Below are 21686 nucleotides of genomic sequence, written 5' to 3'. Positions count from 1 at the left end.
GCTTTCAATTTTTTTTGCATGGTTTCCTTGGTGTTTAGCTTTACTTTGGATATTCCTATGTGTTTTAATGTCTAAATATGCCTGAATGACTGGAAAACACTGGCAAAGTAAGCAGAGATACTGTGCAAATGGGTTAGGTATAGGTTGAAGGTTGGGTATTGGTACGGTCTGGGTATATTAGGGGTATACTGTTCATTATCCGGACATGCCTTTGGCTCTGTTATGTTGGATAATTGAAGGATTACTGTGTTTGTAAAACTTTATATGGACGTGTTCTGTATTGTCTCGAGAATTCAAAATCTAGGCCGTCTGATAAGCTTTCTAAGGCCCGATTTTTCAATTAAGGTATGCACATAACTATATACTGTATAACATTTTATCATCATCAAACAGTTATTGAAACCCATATAATAAAAATAATTTAAAATGCATCATTAATGATGAACGCACTCGGACAACCAATCAGATGCAAGCTTTCAAAAGCTTAAGGTTCATCTCTTCTCAGATCAGATTTAATAAGCTATTTTTTTTATCAAATCTGACCAGAGATGAAAACTAAAGTGAAAAGAAATCTGGCAGTGGCAAGTATTAAAAGCTGTAGCCAGAGAAAAAGTAATCATCATACTCAAAGGCTAAAATATTTTATTTCTTGCCTCAGTTTGAAATCTCTAATAAGTTGAATAAAACTTTGCAGCAGCCATAATATAAAGAAAGTGGATTTGAAGGAATATTGGCATGTAATTCCACTTTAGTAGAACAAATACCATCCGTTCATCATTCAGCTATTTATTGCTCCATCAGCAACATACTGATGAGAAAAGAGGATCATTATCTATGAAGAAGAAATACACCTGTTTAAAAATATATCAATTTATATTATTATAAAGGTATTACAGTGGTAACATTCAAAGGATTCATAAATAGTATGTATTAATTTTAAGTGCCGGTAAATATTAACCAACAAAAGACTTCGCGACGTATTGTATGAAATAAACAAGAGTATATCAGGGCTGTACCTTCACATGGCAAACATTCACATGTTGTCTACATATATTTAGCCCAGCCATATGTTCCATACTATTCACTTTTATATACAGTCCTGCACTGCTTCTAAAAATTCCTGGGTGCTATATAGAAACCGTTTCAAAAGCATAAAACAATACACACTGGTTTAACAGAATGCAATCTGGATGTGCAACTGACCAAGATGCTGTTGGAGAATGTAGTTTGGAAAGCAGCCATCAAGTGACAAAGACTGTATACACACCGGTTTAATAAACGTAGTCTGGATGTGCAACTGACCAGGATGCTGCTGGAGAATGCAGTTTGGAAAGCAGCCATCAAAAGACAATGACTGACCCATGGAAGCAAGTGGCACTGCCTTATATAATGTAAGTGAAAGTGTAACTAGTCTACTGATTCCTGATAATACTTTACATAATAATCACACTTCTCCGGCACATAGAAATTCTGGCTGGCTGTTTTATTATAACTGATGTATGTAGACTGAGCTGTCCCACCCACAAGAGATCAGGGAATCTGCATCCAACCAGGCCAACCCTCGAATGAAATCAGCGTGGCGGTCATCCTCATACCTGGAAAAACCATGATCATCTTCAACAACAAAGAATGCAATGAAACTCTCTAATACGTTATCTAGCATCAAACCTGCATCATCCAGCATATTATTACAGTGGGGTCTCTCAATATGCGAGATCTCAATACACGAAACAACTAATATGCGGACTCCGGAAAAAAAATAAATTTTTTAATACAGTATGCGAAATGTGATTCTAAAATGCAAATGTCACCTAAAAGCAAGGGAAACAGTATTCACACTCAAAATGGTAGTATCTGAAGCCACCATCAGATGGCTATTCGATTTCATGCCCTTTCCCTCCCCCACAGCAGCTCTCAAGTCCGAAGACCCTGAATCTGCGTCTGCCCATGCTGCGCTCACATACTGTGGTGTTTTTAGCATTGTACAGGACCTGCTCTTGCTCCTTTATTAAATCAAGGCACCACTGTTTCATTCTAATTGTAAGAGGATCATTTTGGAGCTGAAAATGATTGTTGCACAGGTGAGTAAGCAAGGTAAAGGGAACTCAAACATTGGACATGACCTTGGCTTAGGTGAATTGACAGTGAGGAACATTCTCATGAACTGGGAGAAAAATTTTACGTACCGTCAAGACTTATGGAGGCCGGCAAGTGGACAGGCGCAGTGTGGTTGCTAATCCCACAATTATATATATATATATATATATATATATATATATATATATCTATCTATCTATTGCCAGATACCATAATCCTGTAAGGGGTGGCCATTTGACTTTGAGTTATTTGTTTTACGGGGAGGGGCACTAACCCTCCACCAACCCACTTGCTGACACGTAGGGAGCACGTATGATTTGGTTATATGGTTACCACCCAGCGTTGTAAATGGTTTCTTGGCTTACAGGAAACCATTTGGCTTGTCACTCAATGTAAAGCCACCTGTAAAGGAAAGAAAAGCAATAAGTGACAAGAGAGATGGGAGAAATAGGAAGAGAGGACGACAGGCACAGAAAAAGAATGATAAAGGCTAAGGAAGTAGGCAGCACTACATCAAGTGAGTGGTACATATATATATATATATATATATATATATATATATATATATATATTTTTTAATGCAAGGAAGAAGGAACCAAAGGCCAGGAGCCCACAAAAGATTCCTTCCAAGAAAAAAAATAAAACAAAAACAATACACGAGAGCCAAATTCAAGATCTGTTCATTTCAAGATGCCTGGACACACTGCGTTTGAAAGACTGGAGATCATAGGAAGTAGGAAATACAGACAGAGGGAGACAGTTCCAGAGTTGACCTGTTGCATAAATGAAGGACTGGGAGTAACGGTAAGCTCTTGCATTAGAGAGCTGGACAGAAAAGGGATGAGAGTTTGTTGCTAGAGGGGTGCTACGCATCTGTCGTAGGGGTGAAGGGATGCAAGCAGACAGTTCAGAGGAGCAGTGACCATTGAAGTGGTGACACAAGAGAGATAAAGATGCAACAGTGTGATAAAGAGACGAAGGGTGAAGGGAGCCAGTAAGAGGAGGAGAGTTAATGAGATGAAAAGCCTTTGACTCCACCCTATTGAGAAGAGCTGTATGTGGGGAGCCTCCCCACACATGAAAGTTGTACTCTACACAGGGGCAAATAAAACCCATGTATAAAGTCAACAACTGTGCAGGGGTAAAGAAGGTACAGAGTCAGATTAGCACACCTAAATTCTTGGAAGCAGATTTTACATGAGATGTAATATGATCTTTCCAAGATAAGTCCCGAGTAAATGAAACCCCAAGCATGTTCAAGGATGATGCAGGACTGAGCTGGATATTATTATACATTAGTGGGTACTCCTGTGGAAGATTCTGTTTGGCTGATAGGTGTAAGAACTGAGTCCTTGATGCATTAAAAACAAGATTATTTTTACCCTAGTCAGAGATATGAGCCAAGTCAGACATAAGGTGTTCCATAGCCTCATCTCTTGTTACTGATGTAACTGCTGAGACTGACATTGCGGGAACCGAATGGAAAGGTGAAAGGTGGAATCATCAGCATACAAGTGCATAGGGTTAGAAGTACAGCTTAGAAGGTGATTGATGAATAAAAGGAAGAGAGTTGGTAATTGGACAGAACCCTGAGAAACACCACTGTTGATAGATCTAGGAGAAGAATGATGGTCGTCTACAACGGCAGCTACAAAATGACCAGAAAGGAAGCTATAGATGAAGGCACAGATAGAAGGATCGGAACCGTAAGAGGGCAGTTTTGAGATTAAAGATTTATGCCAGACTTGATTGAAAGCCCTTGAGATGTCAAGTGCAATAGCAAAGCTTTCATCAAAGTCCTGAAAGGACGACGACCAGGAGTCTGAAAGGCAGGTGAGAAGATCACCAGTGCAGTGTCCCTGACAGAACCCATACTGACGATCAGAATGAAGGTTGTGATAGGAAAGATGCTTTAACCCTTTAACCGCGGGTGTCATTCCAGAATGACGTTGCAAAAACTGGACCAAACCGCGGGTGTCATTCTCGAATGTTTGTGAATATTTTGAACACCCCGCGTTTTTTCCGTGCGCCAATTGTTTCAAGGGAGAGTAGCTATTAAGTTCTTTCACTCCAGCCGACCCCCCACCTCCCTCTTCCCCCCCCTGGGGCCACACCTCCCACCCCCTGGGCCCCCCACCCCACCCCTGACCAAGCGCGCATCAGTATCTGTCCAGCTGTGTGAGTGACAACACATGTTGATGTGGCAGTGAAGTGCAGGCAATTACAGTGCCTTTTACCTGTCTCAGTGAACACAGAGTGGGTGTTTATCGTATGTGCAGTGTTCATATATGTTTATAGTATTATTGTCAGAATGTGACTGGCATTTGGTAATGGTGTGTGAGCGAAAAATAGTGATTACAACACCGCTGATGTGGCAGTGAAGTGCAGGCAATTACAGTGCCTTTTACCTGCCTCAGTGAACACAGAGTGGGTGTTTATCGTATGTGCAGTGTTCATATATGTTTATAGTATTATTATCAGAATGAGGTTGGCATTTGGTAATGGTGTGTGAACGAAAAATAGTGATTACAACACCGCTGATGTGGCCGTGAAGTGCAGGTAATTACAGTGCCTTTTACCTGCCTCAGTGAACACAGAGTGGGTGTTTATCGTATGTGCAGTGTTCATATATGTTTATAGTATTATTATCAGAATGAGGTTGGCATTTGGTAATGGTGTATGAGCGAAGGTAATGATGTGTGAGCGAAAAATAGTGATTTTACACCCCTCACTTCTAACGGCACTGCCCGTCCTGTGAAAGTCAACAAAGTCATGAAACCTACATCAATGGAAAGCTGAAGGTTAGTACTTTCTAATGGTACCTTATTTTTTTCTCTAGCTTTATTCTGTGCAGAGTTATTAAGGTTTAAAGGTTTGTTTACATTTGGCTGAAACCCCCGCGGGAGAGGACAGTCAGACCAAAACAATACCCGCGGTTAAACGGTTAAAATTGTTAAGAACTGACTCGAAAACTATTGAGACACAGGATGTTCAAGCAATTAGGTGATAGTTTGAGGGATGAGAATGGGACTGGCTGAATGAGAGCAAACTTCCAGCAAGAAGGAAAGGTACAAGTTGATAGACAAATCCAGCTTTTCCAGCCTCCCTGACCTCCCACTCCCGCTTGTCTCCCGTGTGCGTGTGTGTGTGATGCTTGCGTGCGTGCGTGCGTGTGTATATATTTTACCTAGTTGTGATATACAGCGAATGAGCTACGCTCGTGGGGTCCTGTCTCTGTTTCTCAATAAGTCAAATTTTGCATTAAACTCGTATAAGTTTTTAGACTGGACGATCTCTTTGTCTAGGTTATTCCTCAGGTCTATACATCTATAAGGAAAACTATATTTCTTGATATCCTTCAAGCAGCTTGGCTTCTTCAGTTTCATTCCGTGTCCTCTTGTTACTCTCTTATCCCATAAAAACAGATCTTCTCTGTCAATTTTATCTACTTCCATCATGGTCTTGAACACTGCAATCATGTCGCCCCTCTCTCTCCTTTCCTCTAGGTACGGCAAATCCAGCTTTTCCAGACTCTCTTTGTACAACATCTGCCAGACTGGGGACAATCTTAGTTGCTGTTCTTTGTATTCTTTAAATCTTGTTTATATCTTTCTTTTTGTGTGGGGACCACAGCACTGCTGCATATTCTAACCTGGGGCAGATCATGGCCACTATCAGTTTTTCCATCATCTCCTCATCCATGTAATGAAATGCTACTCTTATGTTAGTCAGAAGTTTATACATCTCTCTAACTTGTTCATATGTTTTTCAGGAGACAAACTCTCCTGGATCAGCACTCCCAAGTCTTTCTCTTCTCTCGCTTTTGTGATAGGTTCATTACCCATCATATAATTCAGTGATGGCCTCTTGGTACTTTTACCCATTTCCAATATTTTACACTTCTTTGCATTGAATTTCATTTCCCACGCCAAGCCTCTGCCCAAGGATACTAGGAAAGGGCTCAGTGATTGTGCCACAGGGTGTGCCTTGAACATCACTGTGTCTAGTATATCTAGCAGTGGAAAATCTTCCTCAGAAAATTATGGAAGTTATAATGTTGAGAGCGACATGACATGTGCCCACCCCTGCCCGCTCTGAGACGTCTGACCATGCTCTCACAGTGCTTCAAGAGGTGGGAATGGCCTACGATAGTGACACCTTCCCATCAGAAGAAGAGTTGGACTATCCTGGAGCTGTGGAGAGCGAAGATGGTGGTAAGCACGGAAGTCACGTAGGCCATAAACACCACGGCTGCACCAGTCCTCTGCGCTTCCAAACCAAAGCTGGGGTCATGCACAAAACACATGGTGACATCCCGTCTCAAGTGCCAAATGTTACTCATCTTCGTCACGTCCATTCTCATCAACACAACCACCTGCAGACCTGGGGATGCTTTCATTCGCAAGAAGGTGAGTTGGTGAGTAATGCTGTCTTTAATTTGTTTTCCTAACTGCTATACTTTCCCAGATACAAAGGTTTGAAAAAAGGCTACTTTGGGAAATATACCTGTAAGGAGAGGGACGCCAAGCCAAAATAAGCCCTGCGTCAAAGGGTTAAAAATAAACAAAAAAATAAAATAAAGACACAACCAAAGATTAAACTACTTTAGTCCACTGTATTTGTGGGTAGGAGGCTAACTTACGTCCCTGATAGCATTTTACATGACAAAAACCTTGCCACCTTTAGGATTCAACTAATAGTGCATAAGCCAAAGCACTTTCTTGCCTGAAAGTCCTACCACCAAAAGTAACAAAATTACTACATATGCAATGTTAACAGTTCCACACAAACATAACAAATTTAGAGACTAAATACTCACCTCTGCTTGATCTGTTGGTCAGTGATGTCCATGACTAATGTTCTGCTGTCATTACCACAAACTGCCACCTGGGAAGGTCTGAAAAGTTTTAATGAAGTATGAAATTATAATTGTAGTTAAGTATATAATTATCGGAAGTCCTATAAACACTTTGGCTATGCAAGTCATCTTTCTGGAACAAACTTCAAAAGATACCTGCAGGTGGTAGTCTAGAAAATTCCTGACTTCAGGCCACTGATGGGCGAGGAAATTTCATACTCCCTATGTACAAACTGGCAAAATAATTCAACTCCAAATACCTCGGCTCAATAAATTTTTACACAGTTGTACATAAACTTCATCAAATAAGCATTTAAGGTTCCAACTACTGCTTCCACATGAATGAGCCTCCTATCCAGCCATCATCGTAAACCATCTTTAACTTGCTCAGGCGACCAAAGCCACTCCCAGGTTCTCGAATTTGCCGGTCAGTCTTCGAACATCAGAAACTTCACAAATGGAGTCCCCTAAAGATCTGTTTTGTCCATTACAGTCTTTAACCTATACATGCACGACGTACCCACACACCACAGATACACATAGCTTCCTATGCAGACGACATAACACTTACATGTACACACCAAAACGCAAACACAGCCGCACACATCCTCCAACCTTACCTCAACACACTACACGAACGGTTCACCACAAACAGGCTCAAAACAGCCCCAGCCAAATCTACAGTGACCCTTCTCACAAACTGGACAGCAGAACACAGTCACATTCCACACCTCACCAGAAACAACACTCCCCCCTCCCCCCACACACACAAAAAATCCTTGGTGTAACAACAATATATCAATGTCATTTAAACAACACATCATAAATAGTAAAGGTAAATTAGCACCAAGACTCAATGCCTTGAGGTCACTTGCCCATACAACATTTGGACACAACAAAGAAACCACCACCACAATATACAAACAATATATACGTTCAGTGATGAATTATGCAAGCCCTGCTTGGGCTCCTAACCTCACTAAAACACACTACAACACTCTACAGACCATACAGAACAAGGCCCTAAAAATAATCACAGGCTACACAGTTACTACACCCACAGACCATCTACATCAAGAAACCAAAGTCCTCAAAGTCAAGGATCATCTAGACAAGAGAGGCACCCAAATTCTAGCTGCAGCCTCCACAAACCCACAACATCCATTACACTACATGGCAGCACATCCAAACACACCAAGGAACATCAAAACAACACCCAGCACACAATATCATACACAAATACTGTCACCTCTCCCCCCTCACCCACCTCGGACCAACTTCCAGAAGCATATCCATACTCAAATCACTTGCCACTCCATTCAGTCACTTAACACACAGCTGCTTACATGGCCTCCCGATATCCACCCTTCTGAATCCTATCTCCCTCGTGAGGACAGGGTCCACCTGGCCAGGCTGAGATGTGGGCATCATCCAGCCCTCTTAAGTTATCAGAAGAGGCTGGATGACTCCATTGCTGATGCCTGTCCAGGATGCAACACAGCACACCACACTATTAAGCACATTATGGAAGACTGCATTGCACACAATCACGTACGCCAACAACACGACATACACTCCCTGGGAGCTCTGTAGGAAATCCCGGTCTCAGCCGTGGCCTTCCTTAGGGACTCGGGGCTGTTCGGCCAGACTGCCTAGGGACCAACTACTATTGCTACTACCAACTTTATCAATGAATTCAATCCAGTATTTTGCCCAGGGCTCCTACCCTCCTCATGGGGCAACACTGGATTAAATAACGAATGAATGAATTTAGATAAAAATAAATGCAATACTACTGTATATCACAGCAGTTTGGCACATTTCTCACCCAAAGATTATTTAAAAGAAATCCTGACCATCACACAGTCACCTGAAACCATTCCCATCACTATACAGTAAGACATAGGTCAAGCAATGAGTTAAATTTCACCGCTTTCACAGAACCAGTACTGTAACTTGAGGAAACTTAAAAATTAGTATTACTGTATAAGAGGCTCCTCACCCTGCCCTAGGGTGGGAAAGGTGGTCCAGATGATGATGATGATGGTGATGATTATAAGAGACTGTGACACTTCCGCAGGTACCGGGTAATCATTTTGTAATGCTGTACAGTATACTGTGGACTACACTGAAAAAAAGGCAATCTCTATCATGGACTTCTTGTAGACAACTTCCTGCCACATTCAAGACATACTGTAATAATCTGTCACAGCTTATAATAAGGCCTTCATACTGGGAGGTATTTCCTAAGCTGCAAAAACTTATTCAAAGTATGTCCTCAACTTGAAAGGGTTAAAAGCAGGGATACAATCACTACCACTTACATCTTATTGGATTCATACATTCACTTCTATTACGGTATTTTTCTGATCCTTTGTTTCCTAAGTTTGCATTGGTCACTTTCTAACTGACCACATTAACTACTTCATAAGGACGAAATCTCATTCTTTCTTCTTGTAATGTCCTGACTATTTATTACAATATAGGTGGGGGTGCTCACCATCCATTCACTCGATGTAGTGCTGCCCTCAGGTATCTGCCCTTTCCTGTCCTCCATCCTTCTTTCCTTCCATCCTCTCCTGTCGTTCTTTCCTTCATTCTTTCCTCGTCCTTCTGCCTACAGGTGACATTACACTCCCTCTTCTGTCTTTCTTTCCTTCATTCTTTCCTCTTCCCTCTGCCTGAGGGTGACTCTACAATGAGTGACAAGCCAAATGGTTTCCTGTACACCAAGAAACCATTTACTATGCTGGATGGTACCATGTAACCATATTTTGGCATCTGGTGGTTTAGTGGGAAATTACGGCACTCCAATCGGATTGACCCGGTGAAGGTTTATATCCAACGGGTGGGTGGGGTTTATTGCTCATATAATGCCACTCAGGGATGAGTGAGGCTGGTCACTCTCATCTTAAATGTCAGGACACACATGCCTAGCCCCGGGCTCATAAGCTCCTCATGGGGCAATGTAGGATTGGATGATGATGATATATATATTTTTTAATAATGTCAAAAAATTGCAGTGCAGTACAGTAATTTTGTCACAATGTTGTACACTACTGTATATGAAAGATTATACTTAGTATTATACCACTTATTTACCAGTAATTCTGAACATGCCTGCAAGTACAACATACAATTCATTATTTTGCTGAGGACTTTCTTTTTTTTTTTTAATGCCTATTTTAAAGCTAAGTTCTGCTTACATGTTGACACAACACTGTTACCGATGGGAAATAATTGTGACAAAATCAATGATAATGATTGATTCGTAGTTACCAGATTTTCTAACTGATAAGTCTGTGTAACCTACCTTACTGGGTTCACGACTAGTCTGTAGAGTGGCCTAGTGAGAACCTGATGTGAAGTGAGGTTGTGGTTAAGATGTGTGGTGGAACGCAGGGCCACACGACCACTCTGCAGCCCCACAAGGTACCGATCATCAGTCCCGGTCCATGCTACACATTCTGGCTTGTCATCCCATTCACGGTAAATGCCTGAAACATATACAGGCATCTTTTAGTATCATGTATCTACACTCTTAACAGATGCCTGGAACAAAAATTGATGTTACTATATTACCTGCCATCTTATCTTTACCTTGAAATTACATGCGCAATAAATAAATAACACAAAAACAACAGTTAAGCTTCAGTTACCAGTAACACAAATCCAACATTACTCTTCAATCCATCTGTTTTCCCCTCCAATCTTTCAGACAACTTTATGCATCTTAAGTACAGTAGTTCAAACTGGAGGAGAGAAGTCAGATACAGTTTCCATTAAGAAGTGCCATTACACAAGTTCTGAATTAGACCACATTAATATGTATGCAATATGGATGGTAGGTATTAGTGCTGAACTGGTGACATGAGAGGTGTGACATGTAGGAGGATTGCATGGCTTTGGGGAATGGGCTATCAAGTCTGTGCCTGGTGTTAAACATACAAACTTCAAACACAATCCAATCTTTTATTGTTTCATCAGGGATATATGGGCCTAGAGCTAGGCTACTCTGCCTAGAAATGTAAGTACCAACCTGTACATTTAAAAGGAAAATCCTCTCCCCCTATAAAGGACTATAATATGACAGATTTAACTATGCTCACATGAGGCTGGTTTTGGACATCTGAGATCCCAAAGAAGGACATTGCCATCCATGCCAGAGGACAGGAAGAGCTGGTCATTGGCTGGGTGAGGTGAGAGCCCCGTCACCTGCTGGGAGTGAGCTACTGACAGCACCCGTGACACCAGGGACGTCTCGCTGTCCCACACACGGATACTGCGAAACAAAAAACACCCTGAACTGCACCATCAACCTATTAACCTCTTAAACTGGATTATGTACATGCCATTTTAATCACGATACTGTATTTCCAAGTAATAATGATCAGCTCTCAAGTAGCTTTGAACAAAACCAATAATGGCTTTTTGCTACAGAGGTGTTTTTCTAACATTCAGATAGTCTTCATTTACTCCTTTCCTACACAAGGTACTGTATTGCCAAGGCTGAACATACTCATCTGGAAGTAGCAAGAATAATAAAACACATCAACTAACTGAAGGGTTTAACAGTCTCCCACTCAATAAATATGGACTGGATCCACAAGCAGGAAAATGAAATCAAACAACTAAGGGAGCTATCACAAAACATTTTTAAACTTAATCATCATTCTACCTCCATTTCTCATTCTCTTTAACATCTGGATTGGCAGGATTGAGAAATGGCTAATAGGGAAAGCAGTCAAGTGAAGCCATCAACACGGTGCCTGGTGAAATGAACATCACACCTATTCACTCATTAACCAGGTCTTCAAAATACATGGCAAACATCATCGTCACCATCATCATCATCATCCAGACCTCCTTTCCCACTCTAGGGCAAGGAGAGGAGTAGCAACATCCAGACAGCCAAAGTTTGCCCAATTCAATGGGCCACACCTCCATTCACTCACCATTCAAGCCCTCAAAATCCTGGCTCCATCAAATAGGCCAAAAATATTTCACCACATTCTGTAGCTTCACATATACCTATCTGATAAAGCAATCCAAATGCTGTCACATTAAAAAGGGGTGCCAAATTCCTGGCTGTGAGCTTCTCCGCACAAAATTCATCAAGCCAGCTTGGTCTCTTGTCAGTCCCTTGGCCTCACCTGCTTCCATACCTCTCTTCCTCACACACTCATCCACCATATCCATTTACCTTCCTCTTGGTCTACCCCTCCTCCTCCCTCCTTCAAATTTGCTCAGATATACCTTTTTCACCACTCTACTGTCATCCATTCTGTCCACATGATCAAACCATCTCAGTACACTCTCTTCGATTCTGGTGTCCACAGACTTCCTCACTCCGCATCTTTCATGAATCACATTTGTTTGTATCCTATCTGCTCTCTGTACTCCATACACATTCCTCAGCAGTCCCATCTACTGTACACTGTTCTTAATTTTGACTTTTCATATTTGTGGCACACCATAGTCTCACATCCTTATGTTAAAGTTGGCATTAACACTGCTTCATGTAAGCCTCGCCCTGCTGCAACACTCAAGCCTCTGGTCCTTATCAAGGCCTTCATAGCACCAGCCACTTTCCTTCCCTGTGTCAATCTACTCTCCACTTCTTTTGCACATTTTCCTCTCTTTTCTATCACTGTACCCAGGTATTTGAACTTTCTCACCAATTCCAGTCTCTCGCCATTCACTGTTACATCACACTGGGAGTCACCTTCTCTCTCAATAACCATCACTTTACTCTTTTCTACATTTAATCTCGATGCACAATGCTTACAGACATAGGATAGGGCAGCCTCCTAGGGCGCCAGGTTTGGGCCCATCTCTATTAGGCGAAAGTGGCAGCCTGGGAACCGCAATGCCCTGTACCCTATACCACGGCCTGAGCCCCATCTCGCCCTGGACCCATGATCTATGCCGGCAGAACCCCCATCATGCCTCTCCCCAGAAGTCCGCCACTCGGTAGTGGGGGCAAAGTTTTCTGGCTGCATGCCCTTGCTGGCGCCAACCCCTGTAACGTAGTGGGATACGTTGTGTGAAATGTAAAGTGCATGTGGTGTAGTGCATAAGATAGAGGAAATGTCTGGGACAGTATGCTGGTCTACTCTCCATGTTACTGTCACAATGAAAAGGTCAGCAAAGGAGGGTGGTTAGATAGCTAGTGAAACAGGAGCTCCAGCTCTCCCTATCACCAGCATTCCCATTCCCCTCGGGAGTACCACCCTGTTCGGCCCGTGCTACAGCCTCCTCCTACAATCATAATAAAATTCTAAGACATTCAACTGTGCTGTATTTTATTTTAATACCTATTAACAACAAACCACAAAAAGTAGAACATACCTCATATCAGCAGAGCCAGTGAGAGCACTCTTGCCAAGGCAAGTGACCTCAACACACACAACTGCATCAACGTGCTCTGACACCCGACATAAACTTCTCATCTGCATCTGTGACTCATCCATCGACAGCTTCAGGAACTCAACTGAGCCACAGTCCTAAAAATTTAAAAACAAAAATACAGCCTTTAAAAAAAAAAAAACTGTACGACATTCCACGTAAGTATCCTAATCATAACCTGGCTGACAGAATTCACGAATATGAGTTTAAAAAAAAATCATTATGATAATCTTTCATACTAGACCATAACTTTCATTTCAAGCAAGTTTTTCCTTATTTGTTAAATTCTAGGATGACACTGCAAAGCTCCCATGCATAGAATTTATAATTTTACTTTTCTAGATAAACTCATATGTAACTATCAATGTGCCGGTGGTTTGTGGGGGGCACTCACCACCCACTCACTTGATGTAGTGCTGCTCTCAGGTGAATGCCCTTTCCTTTCTTCCTTCCATCCCTCCTCTTCAATCTTTTCTTCTTTTATTCTTTTCTCTTCCTTCTATGTGTGACTCTACACTGAGTGACAAGCCAAATGGTTTCCTGTACACCAGGAAACTATTTACTATGCTGAATGGTAACCATATAACCATATTATGGGGCCTGGTGGTTTAGTGGGCAATTACGGCACTCAAACTGGTTTGAGCCGGTGCAGGCTTATATCCAGGGGATGATTGGGGTTTACTGTTCACATAATGCCACCCAGGGATAAGTGAGGCTGGTCACTCTCATCTGAAATGTCAGGACCAACTTGCCAATCCCCGGGCTCCTATGCACCTCACGGGGCAAAGCTGGATTTAGATGATGAATGAATGGAAAAGATGACACTTAAAAAGCTATGGAAATTTGTAATTTTAAAGATGTTGGTTATACAACTTCATCAATTTTACAAACAAATCATGGCAACTGACCAACTACCACGTCAGACTTTTAAAAAGTCAACCTGTCAATAATCATTTGTCCCTAACCTAACTTAACAACTTTACCTTACTAACCAGAAGGATCAAGAGACGAATGAGTTTCAAGTCCAAATTGAGCCACTGCCCTCTGTAAATCTATCTACCTATGTAAAGCCAGATGCCATAATCCCCTACAGGTGGCTGCTTGTCTCTGAGACAGTTGTTTTATGAGGAAGGGCACTAACCCTCTGCCAACCCACTTGCTGACACGCAGGGAACACGTATGGGTTGGTATATAGTTACCACTCAGCACTGTAAATGGTTTCCTGGCTTACAGGAAACCACTGGGCTTGTCACTCAATGTAAGAAACCTAATGTGCCAATGCCAAAGTCAACAAATTTAACTTGGTGCTCTCTGGTAACAAATGTTATTTCCACAGAATTTAGGTGTCAAATGAATTTAACAATTATGAAAGATAACCCCTGTCATAAAATTTTTATCATTTGTTAATGGCAGCCCTCCTGCAGGTCTGTGCGAGTAATTTCTGTACTGAATGGTACTGCTAAAACCCACAGGAATGCTGTTTAGTACCATGACTGATCAAACATTATGCCTTACCTGTCCAACCATCAAGATCTTATCTCCGTCAAGGAAAACTCCATCCGGCAAACCCGAGCCAGCTTCATAACCCACCAAACACTTCTCCACACTGGGTGCCAGAGCAGGGTTGTCATAGTACCACAGGGACCCACCCCAGTACCGACCAGTCAAGTTGCTGCTGCCCAGTAACAGGTGCCCCTCTGACAATATAATAATGGTTAACAGGACATCATCATGACCTTTTTCCTACCTAAGGATGAGGTGAGGGGAGAAAGATTGGGAAGGGGTGGAGAAAATATGAATGGGATTAGAAATGAGCCACACATTCATTCAATCACCATGCTGGCTGAAAACAAGGACCTCAACAATTAATCTTTGGCTATGACTTCGATTATACATGAAAACTTCATTTTAGTTAAAGCAAAGCCTACATGCAGGGCACATAGTCAACAGGAGGGCTACCTGGTTATATGTTTTTTTTTTTTTATCACAGGCCAAGGATATCAACTAGCTACACTAAAACCTCAAACATACCCGACTCAGTCAGTATAACAAAAAATTTGACATAACCAACGTTCAACTGTAATACTGGGTACCGTACTTTTGGTTATCTGTTTTGTTAAAACAGTATAGCAGTTACACCAAAGGAGTCACAAGCAGAGCAAACTTTGATCCAGTTACTACAAGAGAAGACAGCCTGGTCAATTAATGATCTCCCACAAATGCAACATCCAGTGCCTTTCAGTATATATACTGTACTGCTATGTATATTTTACTATTCATTCCACAGCCACTTGCACCACACTAAACTCTCAATTATCAGTCATTGCAATATTTGGCCCAATGCAATATCCAGCACTGCTGGCTTGGCTCTATCTTAAGTTTTATGATCATCTGTCAATTTGTTTGGGCCTTGGTATGTTGAGTCCTATGATCATCGATTGTACACAAGCTACCAAAAACTGGCATGAGGTATCACCGCTTCTTTGATGAAGTATGTGGAGCCTAGCCAATGGAAAATACAATATCTGGTGGTGTCTGGCCTGACTGGTTCCCTTAGATGCAGTGAGGGAGGGTCATCCCGCCCGCCATTTCTCCACCTCCCTTTGCTCCATTGGACCCTGGATGATGGATGGATGGATGGATGGATGGAAACTAACAGATAAAGAACTGAATTTTTCTCTATTCTTAGATGGGAACCCTGAGATATAAGCATGCATAAACTAACGCATCACAGTAACAAATGACACACATTAATGGCAGCCTACTAACCTTTATTAATAGTAACAAAGTCAAGGTGCTTGTCAACCTGGCAGGGTGTGTTGTCCAGGGGATGGTCCAAATGGTCCATGCCTGGAGAAGTGGAAACATCCTGCTGGGAACAAAATAATACAGGTAACGTCAAAAATAATGAAAGAGTGTACACATTAATGCAAACTGCCTACGTTCTTTCACAAGTTGTACATCTGTTATAGTACTGGTAATGCTGGTATTCTATTCACCCTTGTATACATATCTCCTTACAGAACAATCAACTGCTAACAATGTGACACTAAAATGAATAATGTAGCACTAAAAATAAGATCAGAAATAAGAAAAGAATAAAACATCTGCAGGTAACTACTCGCTGCCTGGCAACCCTTGGCCGACCTTGGGGTGTAGTAAGGCGCGTGTGCAGGGTCAGCCAAAGTGTTAAAATGCTCCAGTCGGACTGAGTCTGTGCAGGTTTACATCCAAGGAGTGGCTGGAGTTTACTGCTCACATAATGCAGTTCATGGATGAGTGAGGCTGGTCACTATCATCTTATATGTCAGGACCAACTTGCCTAGTACCGGGCTCCTACGCTCCTCATGGGGCAACACTGGATTAGATGATGATGGTGACTTCTATGCAGTTCCACCGTACTGTTATCACACACACACACACACACACACACACACACACACACAAAACTGCCTGCTGACAATTCTTTTAACATTTACACTGCTCTGCACCACCCCAACCAAATACTCATATAAACTCCATAGCTAGTTTTCTCTATTAATACAAAAACCATTAACCTCTATGCGATAAAAATGGTTTAAGACATGGGACAGTACGAGCTTGACTCATTCCGGTGAAGATGCAATTAGGTAACACACACACACACACACACACACACACACACACACACACACAAGAGGAACTGGAATTACTGAAAGAGAAGAGGAAGCAAAAACAAAAAATGAGGGAAGATCAGAGGAAGAGAAGACTACATTTTTTTACAAAGTACTGTAATTGGATTGCAGGTACGAAAGTGGTACATAAACAGGAGGGAATAAAAAGGAGGAAGGTAGCAGAACCAAGTCATGACAAGTATATAAATAAGATGATTAAGTTGATGTACTCATATGTGGATGGAATGGTATCTAAATTATTAGAGATGAATGGTTATATAAGAGAAAATGAACCACATATAATATGCCTGACTGAAACAAAATTAACACCAAGGATATCAAATGACATCCTAAACTTAGAGGAATACAATGTATTGAGAAGAGTTAAAAAAGGGAGGAGGAATTATAATATTAACAATGAAAACTCTAAAAGTCAAAGAAATAGAACTAGATATACCCTCACACGCAGAACTGATTGCAGTAGAGATCAATACATCTGAAGGGAAAGTAATTGTAGCCAATTTGTACATGCCACCCAGATCAAACACATGGGAAAGAGGCAAGTATGAGGATCTGGCAGAGAGTACAATTCAGAGTTTAAGAGCATTACTACATAGAATGGAAGAGAAATCTGGAAGAATTATACTAACTGGAGATTTTAATACAAATTGGAAAACTCTAGATATAATAAGCCAAGAAAGCTGTTGGGACCAAAAGCTCCTGGATCTCAGGCAGGAGTTTTTCCTAACGCAACATGTAGGGGAAAGCACCAGAAAAAAAAAACTCGATGTACCTTCAGTGCTAGATCATATATATATATTTACTAAGCTAGAAAACGATATTGACAATTTAATATATCACCCTCCATTCGGCAAAAGTGACCATGCAGTACTAAATTACAACTTCAGGATTGCATATGACATAGTTAACAACAATGAAAGTTACAAAAAGAGCCTAAACTATAAAAAGGGAAACTATCATGACCTAAAAAGGTACCTCTTAGAAACTGATTGGGAAAAGGAGCTTAGAGGACAAGATTTAAATGCTATATACAAAAAATTCTGTGAACTTTATGAAATAGGAGTCCAGAAGTACATTCCACAGCACAAAGAAGCAGAAAAGAAAATAAAGAAATGGTTCAATACAGAACGTAAAAAAGAAAAAGAAAAAAAGGGATTTGTTGTGGAATAGATACAGAAGAATCAATAGTGAAAGGGAATATAACAACTATAAACAGGCAAGAAACGATTATACAAGAATAAGGAGGGAAGCCCAAAAACAGTTTGAGGAGGATATCATAAATAAAAGTAGTGATCAACCAAAGCTATTGTACAGCTACATCAGATGCATAACCAAAGTAAAAGATAAAATACAATTCATTACAGATGAGGGAATCACCTATACACAAGAGAAGGATATTTGTGAAGCACTAAATAAGAATTTCCAATGTTTTTACAGAAGAAAAAAAATTTGAGAAGGATTATGTGGAACATGCATGCCCACACATAATACCATATATACAAATATCAGAAAAAGAAATACAAGAGGAGTTAAGTAAATTAGACAATGGAAAAGCAAATGGTCCTGATGAAATTTCATGCTGGGTGCTACATGAATGTGCAAAGGAGTTAAGTAAACCATTATCTTCAATTTTCAAGAAATCCTTGAGACAAGGTAAACTACCTCATATTTGGAAGAGAGCAAACATTGGTCCCTTATTCAAGAAGGAGAATAGACAAAATTCACTCAACTACTGACCAGTATCACTAACCAGTGTTGTAAGCAAGGTATTAGAAAAGCTTGGGTAAATCATCTAGAAGAACACAATGTGATAACAGAAAGACAGTTTGGTTTCAGAAAAGGAAAATCATGTGTTACTAATCTGTTGAGTTACTATGACAAAGTAACAGACACATTACAGAAAAGAGAAGGATGGGTGGACAGTATCTATTTAATTTCAAGAAAGCACTTGACAGTACCGCACCAAAGACTTTTATGGAAACTGTACCATCAAGGAGGAATCCAAGGCAAACTGTATTGTTGGATGCAAGATTTTCTCAGAAAGAGAGATATGAAAACAGTACTAAGGGGAAATTACTCATCATGGAGAGATGTGACTAGTGGAGTTCCACAGGGCTCAGTGCTGGCACCCATCATGTTTTCAGTGTATATAAATGATATAGACAGTAACACTGGAAATGAAAGCTATCTAAATATGTTTGCTGATGATGCAAAAATACGAAGGAGAATTACTAACACAGACTCTTGTAAAGAGCTACAAGAAGAATTACATAAACTTCATGACTGGAGTAATACATGGCAAATGGAATTCAATGTGGACAAGTGCCATGTAATTAAGTTTGGTAAAAGTGGAAAAAGACCTGATTGGGATTATAAGTTAGGAAGTAAAACCCCACACACATCAGAAAGAGAGAAGGACCTAGGTGTGATTATCAATAACAGACTATCTCCAGCTTGATTATCAATAACAGACTATCTCCAGCTGACCACATCAGTGAGAAGGTACAGAACATGTATACACTGCTTGCAAATATAATAATAGCGTTCACATACATAAATGAAGACATGCTAAGAAAGATAATAACATCATTCATCTGACCAACCCTGGAGTATGGATCAGTAGTCTGGAGTCCTTGTCTCAAAAAACACATAGATAAGATTGAAAAAGTACAAAGGGCCGCTACAAGATGGGTACCAAGCTTAAGGGATCTAAGCTATGAAGAAAGACTAAAAAAACTGAATCTACAAACACAACAGGAGAGAAGGAAAAGAGGTGACATGATTATGCTATATAAATGCAAATCAGGGAAGGAGAAAATAGACATAAATGTTCACATAACCTATGGGGATGCATCAGCAAGAGGACACTGCAAAAGACTGCATAAAAAGAAAGGCAATAAAGACGTAAGGAAATTTAGTTTCCCAAATAGAGCAACTGATCAGTGGAATGCACCACCGAATGAAATAGTGTGTGTCAAAACAATTCACAATTTTAAGGATATGTACGATAAAAATGGTTTAAGACAAGGGCCACTACGAGCTTGACTCATTCCTGTAAAGACACAATTAGGTAAGGTAAGAACACACACACAACTGCCTGCTGACAATACTTTTAACATTTATGCTGCTGTGCACCACCCCAAGCAAATACCCATATAAACTCCATAGCTAGTTTTCTCTATTAATGCAATAACCATTAAACTCTATGGTACAACACCATCAACTTGATAAGAGACCTAAAAAATTAATGGAATAATTATGTTGTTAAATAAGATGAGAAGGCCAAATGGAATGCATGTGAAAAGGTGATCCACACAATAATATCTACACCCCACTTTGAAAACATTCTGTCATCCTGTTGTCAGAGCTTAGGGAAACAACAAGGCACATGGCACCTCCCACTGGCTGGCCACACAGTGGGAGGCCCCATCAGATGTGACGTCAGAGGTATTGGCATTTCCCACTGGTCAAATATGACAGTGGGAACAAGTTTTAAGTTGTTTTAGTGCCGCCCTTTGTCTAACAAGCATGGTGAAAGTTGACTGTACAGGTAACTAGCCTACCACTGCTATCACTATAAACCAACCTAACCCTAACACTTCTCTGGCAATTATCCTGTCATGGATGGGTATCATTAAGCTTACAAGGTGGATTCTAGTTCTGGAAACTGGAATTTGATGCTGGTGGATAATAAGGCAATAACAGTGGTTGAGAAAATACTGCTAAACTGTAAATGAAATTGGAGAATAATTGAATGCGACGGTGAATGTGAGCTGTGAAAGAAATATTTCATCTTCAGGACTGTCCAGCACAGATGATAAAAAATATGCAGTAAATAATGGCGACAGTGAAGATGCTTAGGCATTTTTGAGAGTTATAAAACTCTCAGTTAACATATAGGAAGTGTAATGCAATGTAGAGTGGAACCTGTGTAATGTAGTAGGGCATGGCCTTGCAATTTTTCCAGGGACTGTGACATTGTCATGATGTTTTTTTTTAAAGTTAGCTTGTTCAAATTTAAGTGAGACAGATAGGCCTATTCTTACATAATGCCATTGTTGATTAAAGCTGCTGTATCAAAAGCCTGAAGTTACAATAATGCTTAATTTACTGTACTAGAACCAACCTCAAACGTGAAGTATTGCAATGGTATCGGTATTGTCCGTCTCTCTCCTGTCAAGAAGTCCTATAATTATTGTAGCCTATTTGATAAAATCGGCTCATTTGCGTAATTAAATGTGGGCTTTGATATGCTTATGCTGTGCCAGCTCCTCTACATGTAACTGAAAGGAAAATTGCATAATAAATTATTCCAAATCCATTCTAATACGAGATCTATTATAATACCATTGCCGCCATTTGTTCCGGAGAATTTACGTCCATATCTCCATCCTCCTTATCCGTTGCATTTGCCATGGCAAACGCTTGTGATCGGGTAGCTTTTAATGACCCACGCTTGCCTCAGCCCAGTCAGCTGCGCTCACCACTTATGTAGGCAACCTGTGTATGTATGAGTGTATTTGTGCTGTGTGCTGGCAGTGATGCTACCACCCCTATCCTTACCCGACTCCCACCCTGGCCCCGCAAGCGTGACGTCACAGGTTGCCGGCAAGTGGGTTCTCATTGGCAGTCTCTTCACCGCCCACCCA

General features: G+C 40.9%; 1 protein-coding gene across 3 annotated transcripts; it reads right to left on the bottom strand.

The window, feature by feature from the left end:
• Positions 1 to 898: 898 nt before the first annotated feature.
• LOC145408560 (methylosome protein WDR77-like) lies at positions 899 to 21527 on the bottom strand. Of its 3 annotated transcripts, none has more exons than XM_080279273.1 (8): positions 21385 to 21527; positions 16133 to 16235; positions 14879 to 15060; positions 13307 to 13461; positions 11065 to 11237; positions 10269 to 10452; positions 6917 to 6994; positions 899 to 1595 (listed from the first exon to the last, which is right to left on the bottom strand). In XM_080279273.1, the coding sequence occupies exons 1-8, from the start codon at positions 21451 to 21453 to the stop codon at positions 1487 to 1489; spliced, it is 1053 nt and encodes a 350-aa protein (XP_080135399.1). In that variant the 5' UTR covers positions 21454 to 21527; the 3' UTR covers positions 899 to 1486. The 3 variants fall into 3 exon arrangements, with proteins under 3 accessions (XP_080135399.1, XP_080135400.1, XP_080135401.1); XM_080279274.1 differs by having other exon boundaries at positions 16133 to 16232; XM_080279275.1 differs by lacking the exon at positions 21385 to 21527 and adding an exon at positions 21164 to 21280.
• Positions 21528 to 21686: the final 159 nt, after the last annotated feature.

This window comes from Coenobita brevimanus, chromosome 8, assembly GCF_032717465.1.
Source record: "Coenobita brevimanus isolate Jiangsu-jjx chromosome 8, ASM3271746v2, whole genome shotgun sequence".
Classification (NCBI taxonomy): Eukaryota; Metazoa; Arthropoda; class Malacostraca; order Decapoda; family Coenobitidae; genus Coenobita; species Coenobita brevimanus.
Note: the sequence above shows the minus strand (reverse complement) of the source record. Positions and strands in the feature narration are given on the sequence as shown.

What these genes read in the sequence shown, in the direction of transcription:
- LOC145408560 (XM_080279273.1), bottom strand. Translation starts at nt 21,453, where the DNA reads ATGGCAAATGCAACGGATAAGGAGGATGGAGATATGGACGTAAATTCT. An exon ending in AGATCTTGATGGTTGGACAG is followed by an intron (nt 13,462 to 14,878) that starts GTAAGGCATAAT and finishes TTAAATTTTTAG; the next exon opens with GACTGTGGCTCAGTTGAGTT. An exon ending in CTAGTCGTGAACCCAGTAAG is followed by an intron (nt 6,995 to 10,268) that starts GTAGGTTACACA and finishes AAAACTTTTCAG; the next exon opens with ACCTTCCCAGGTGGCAGTTT.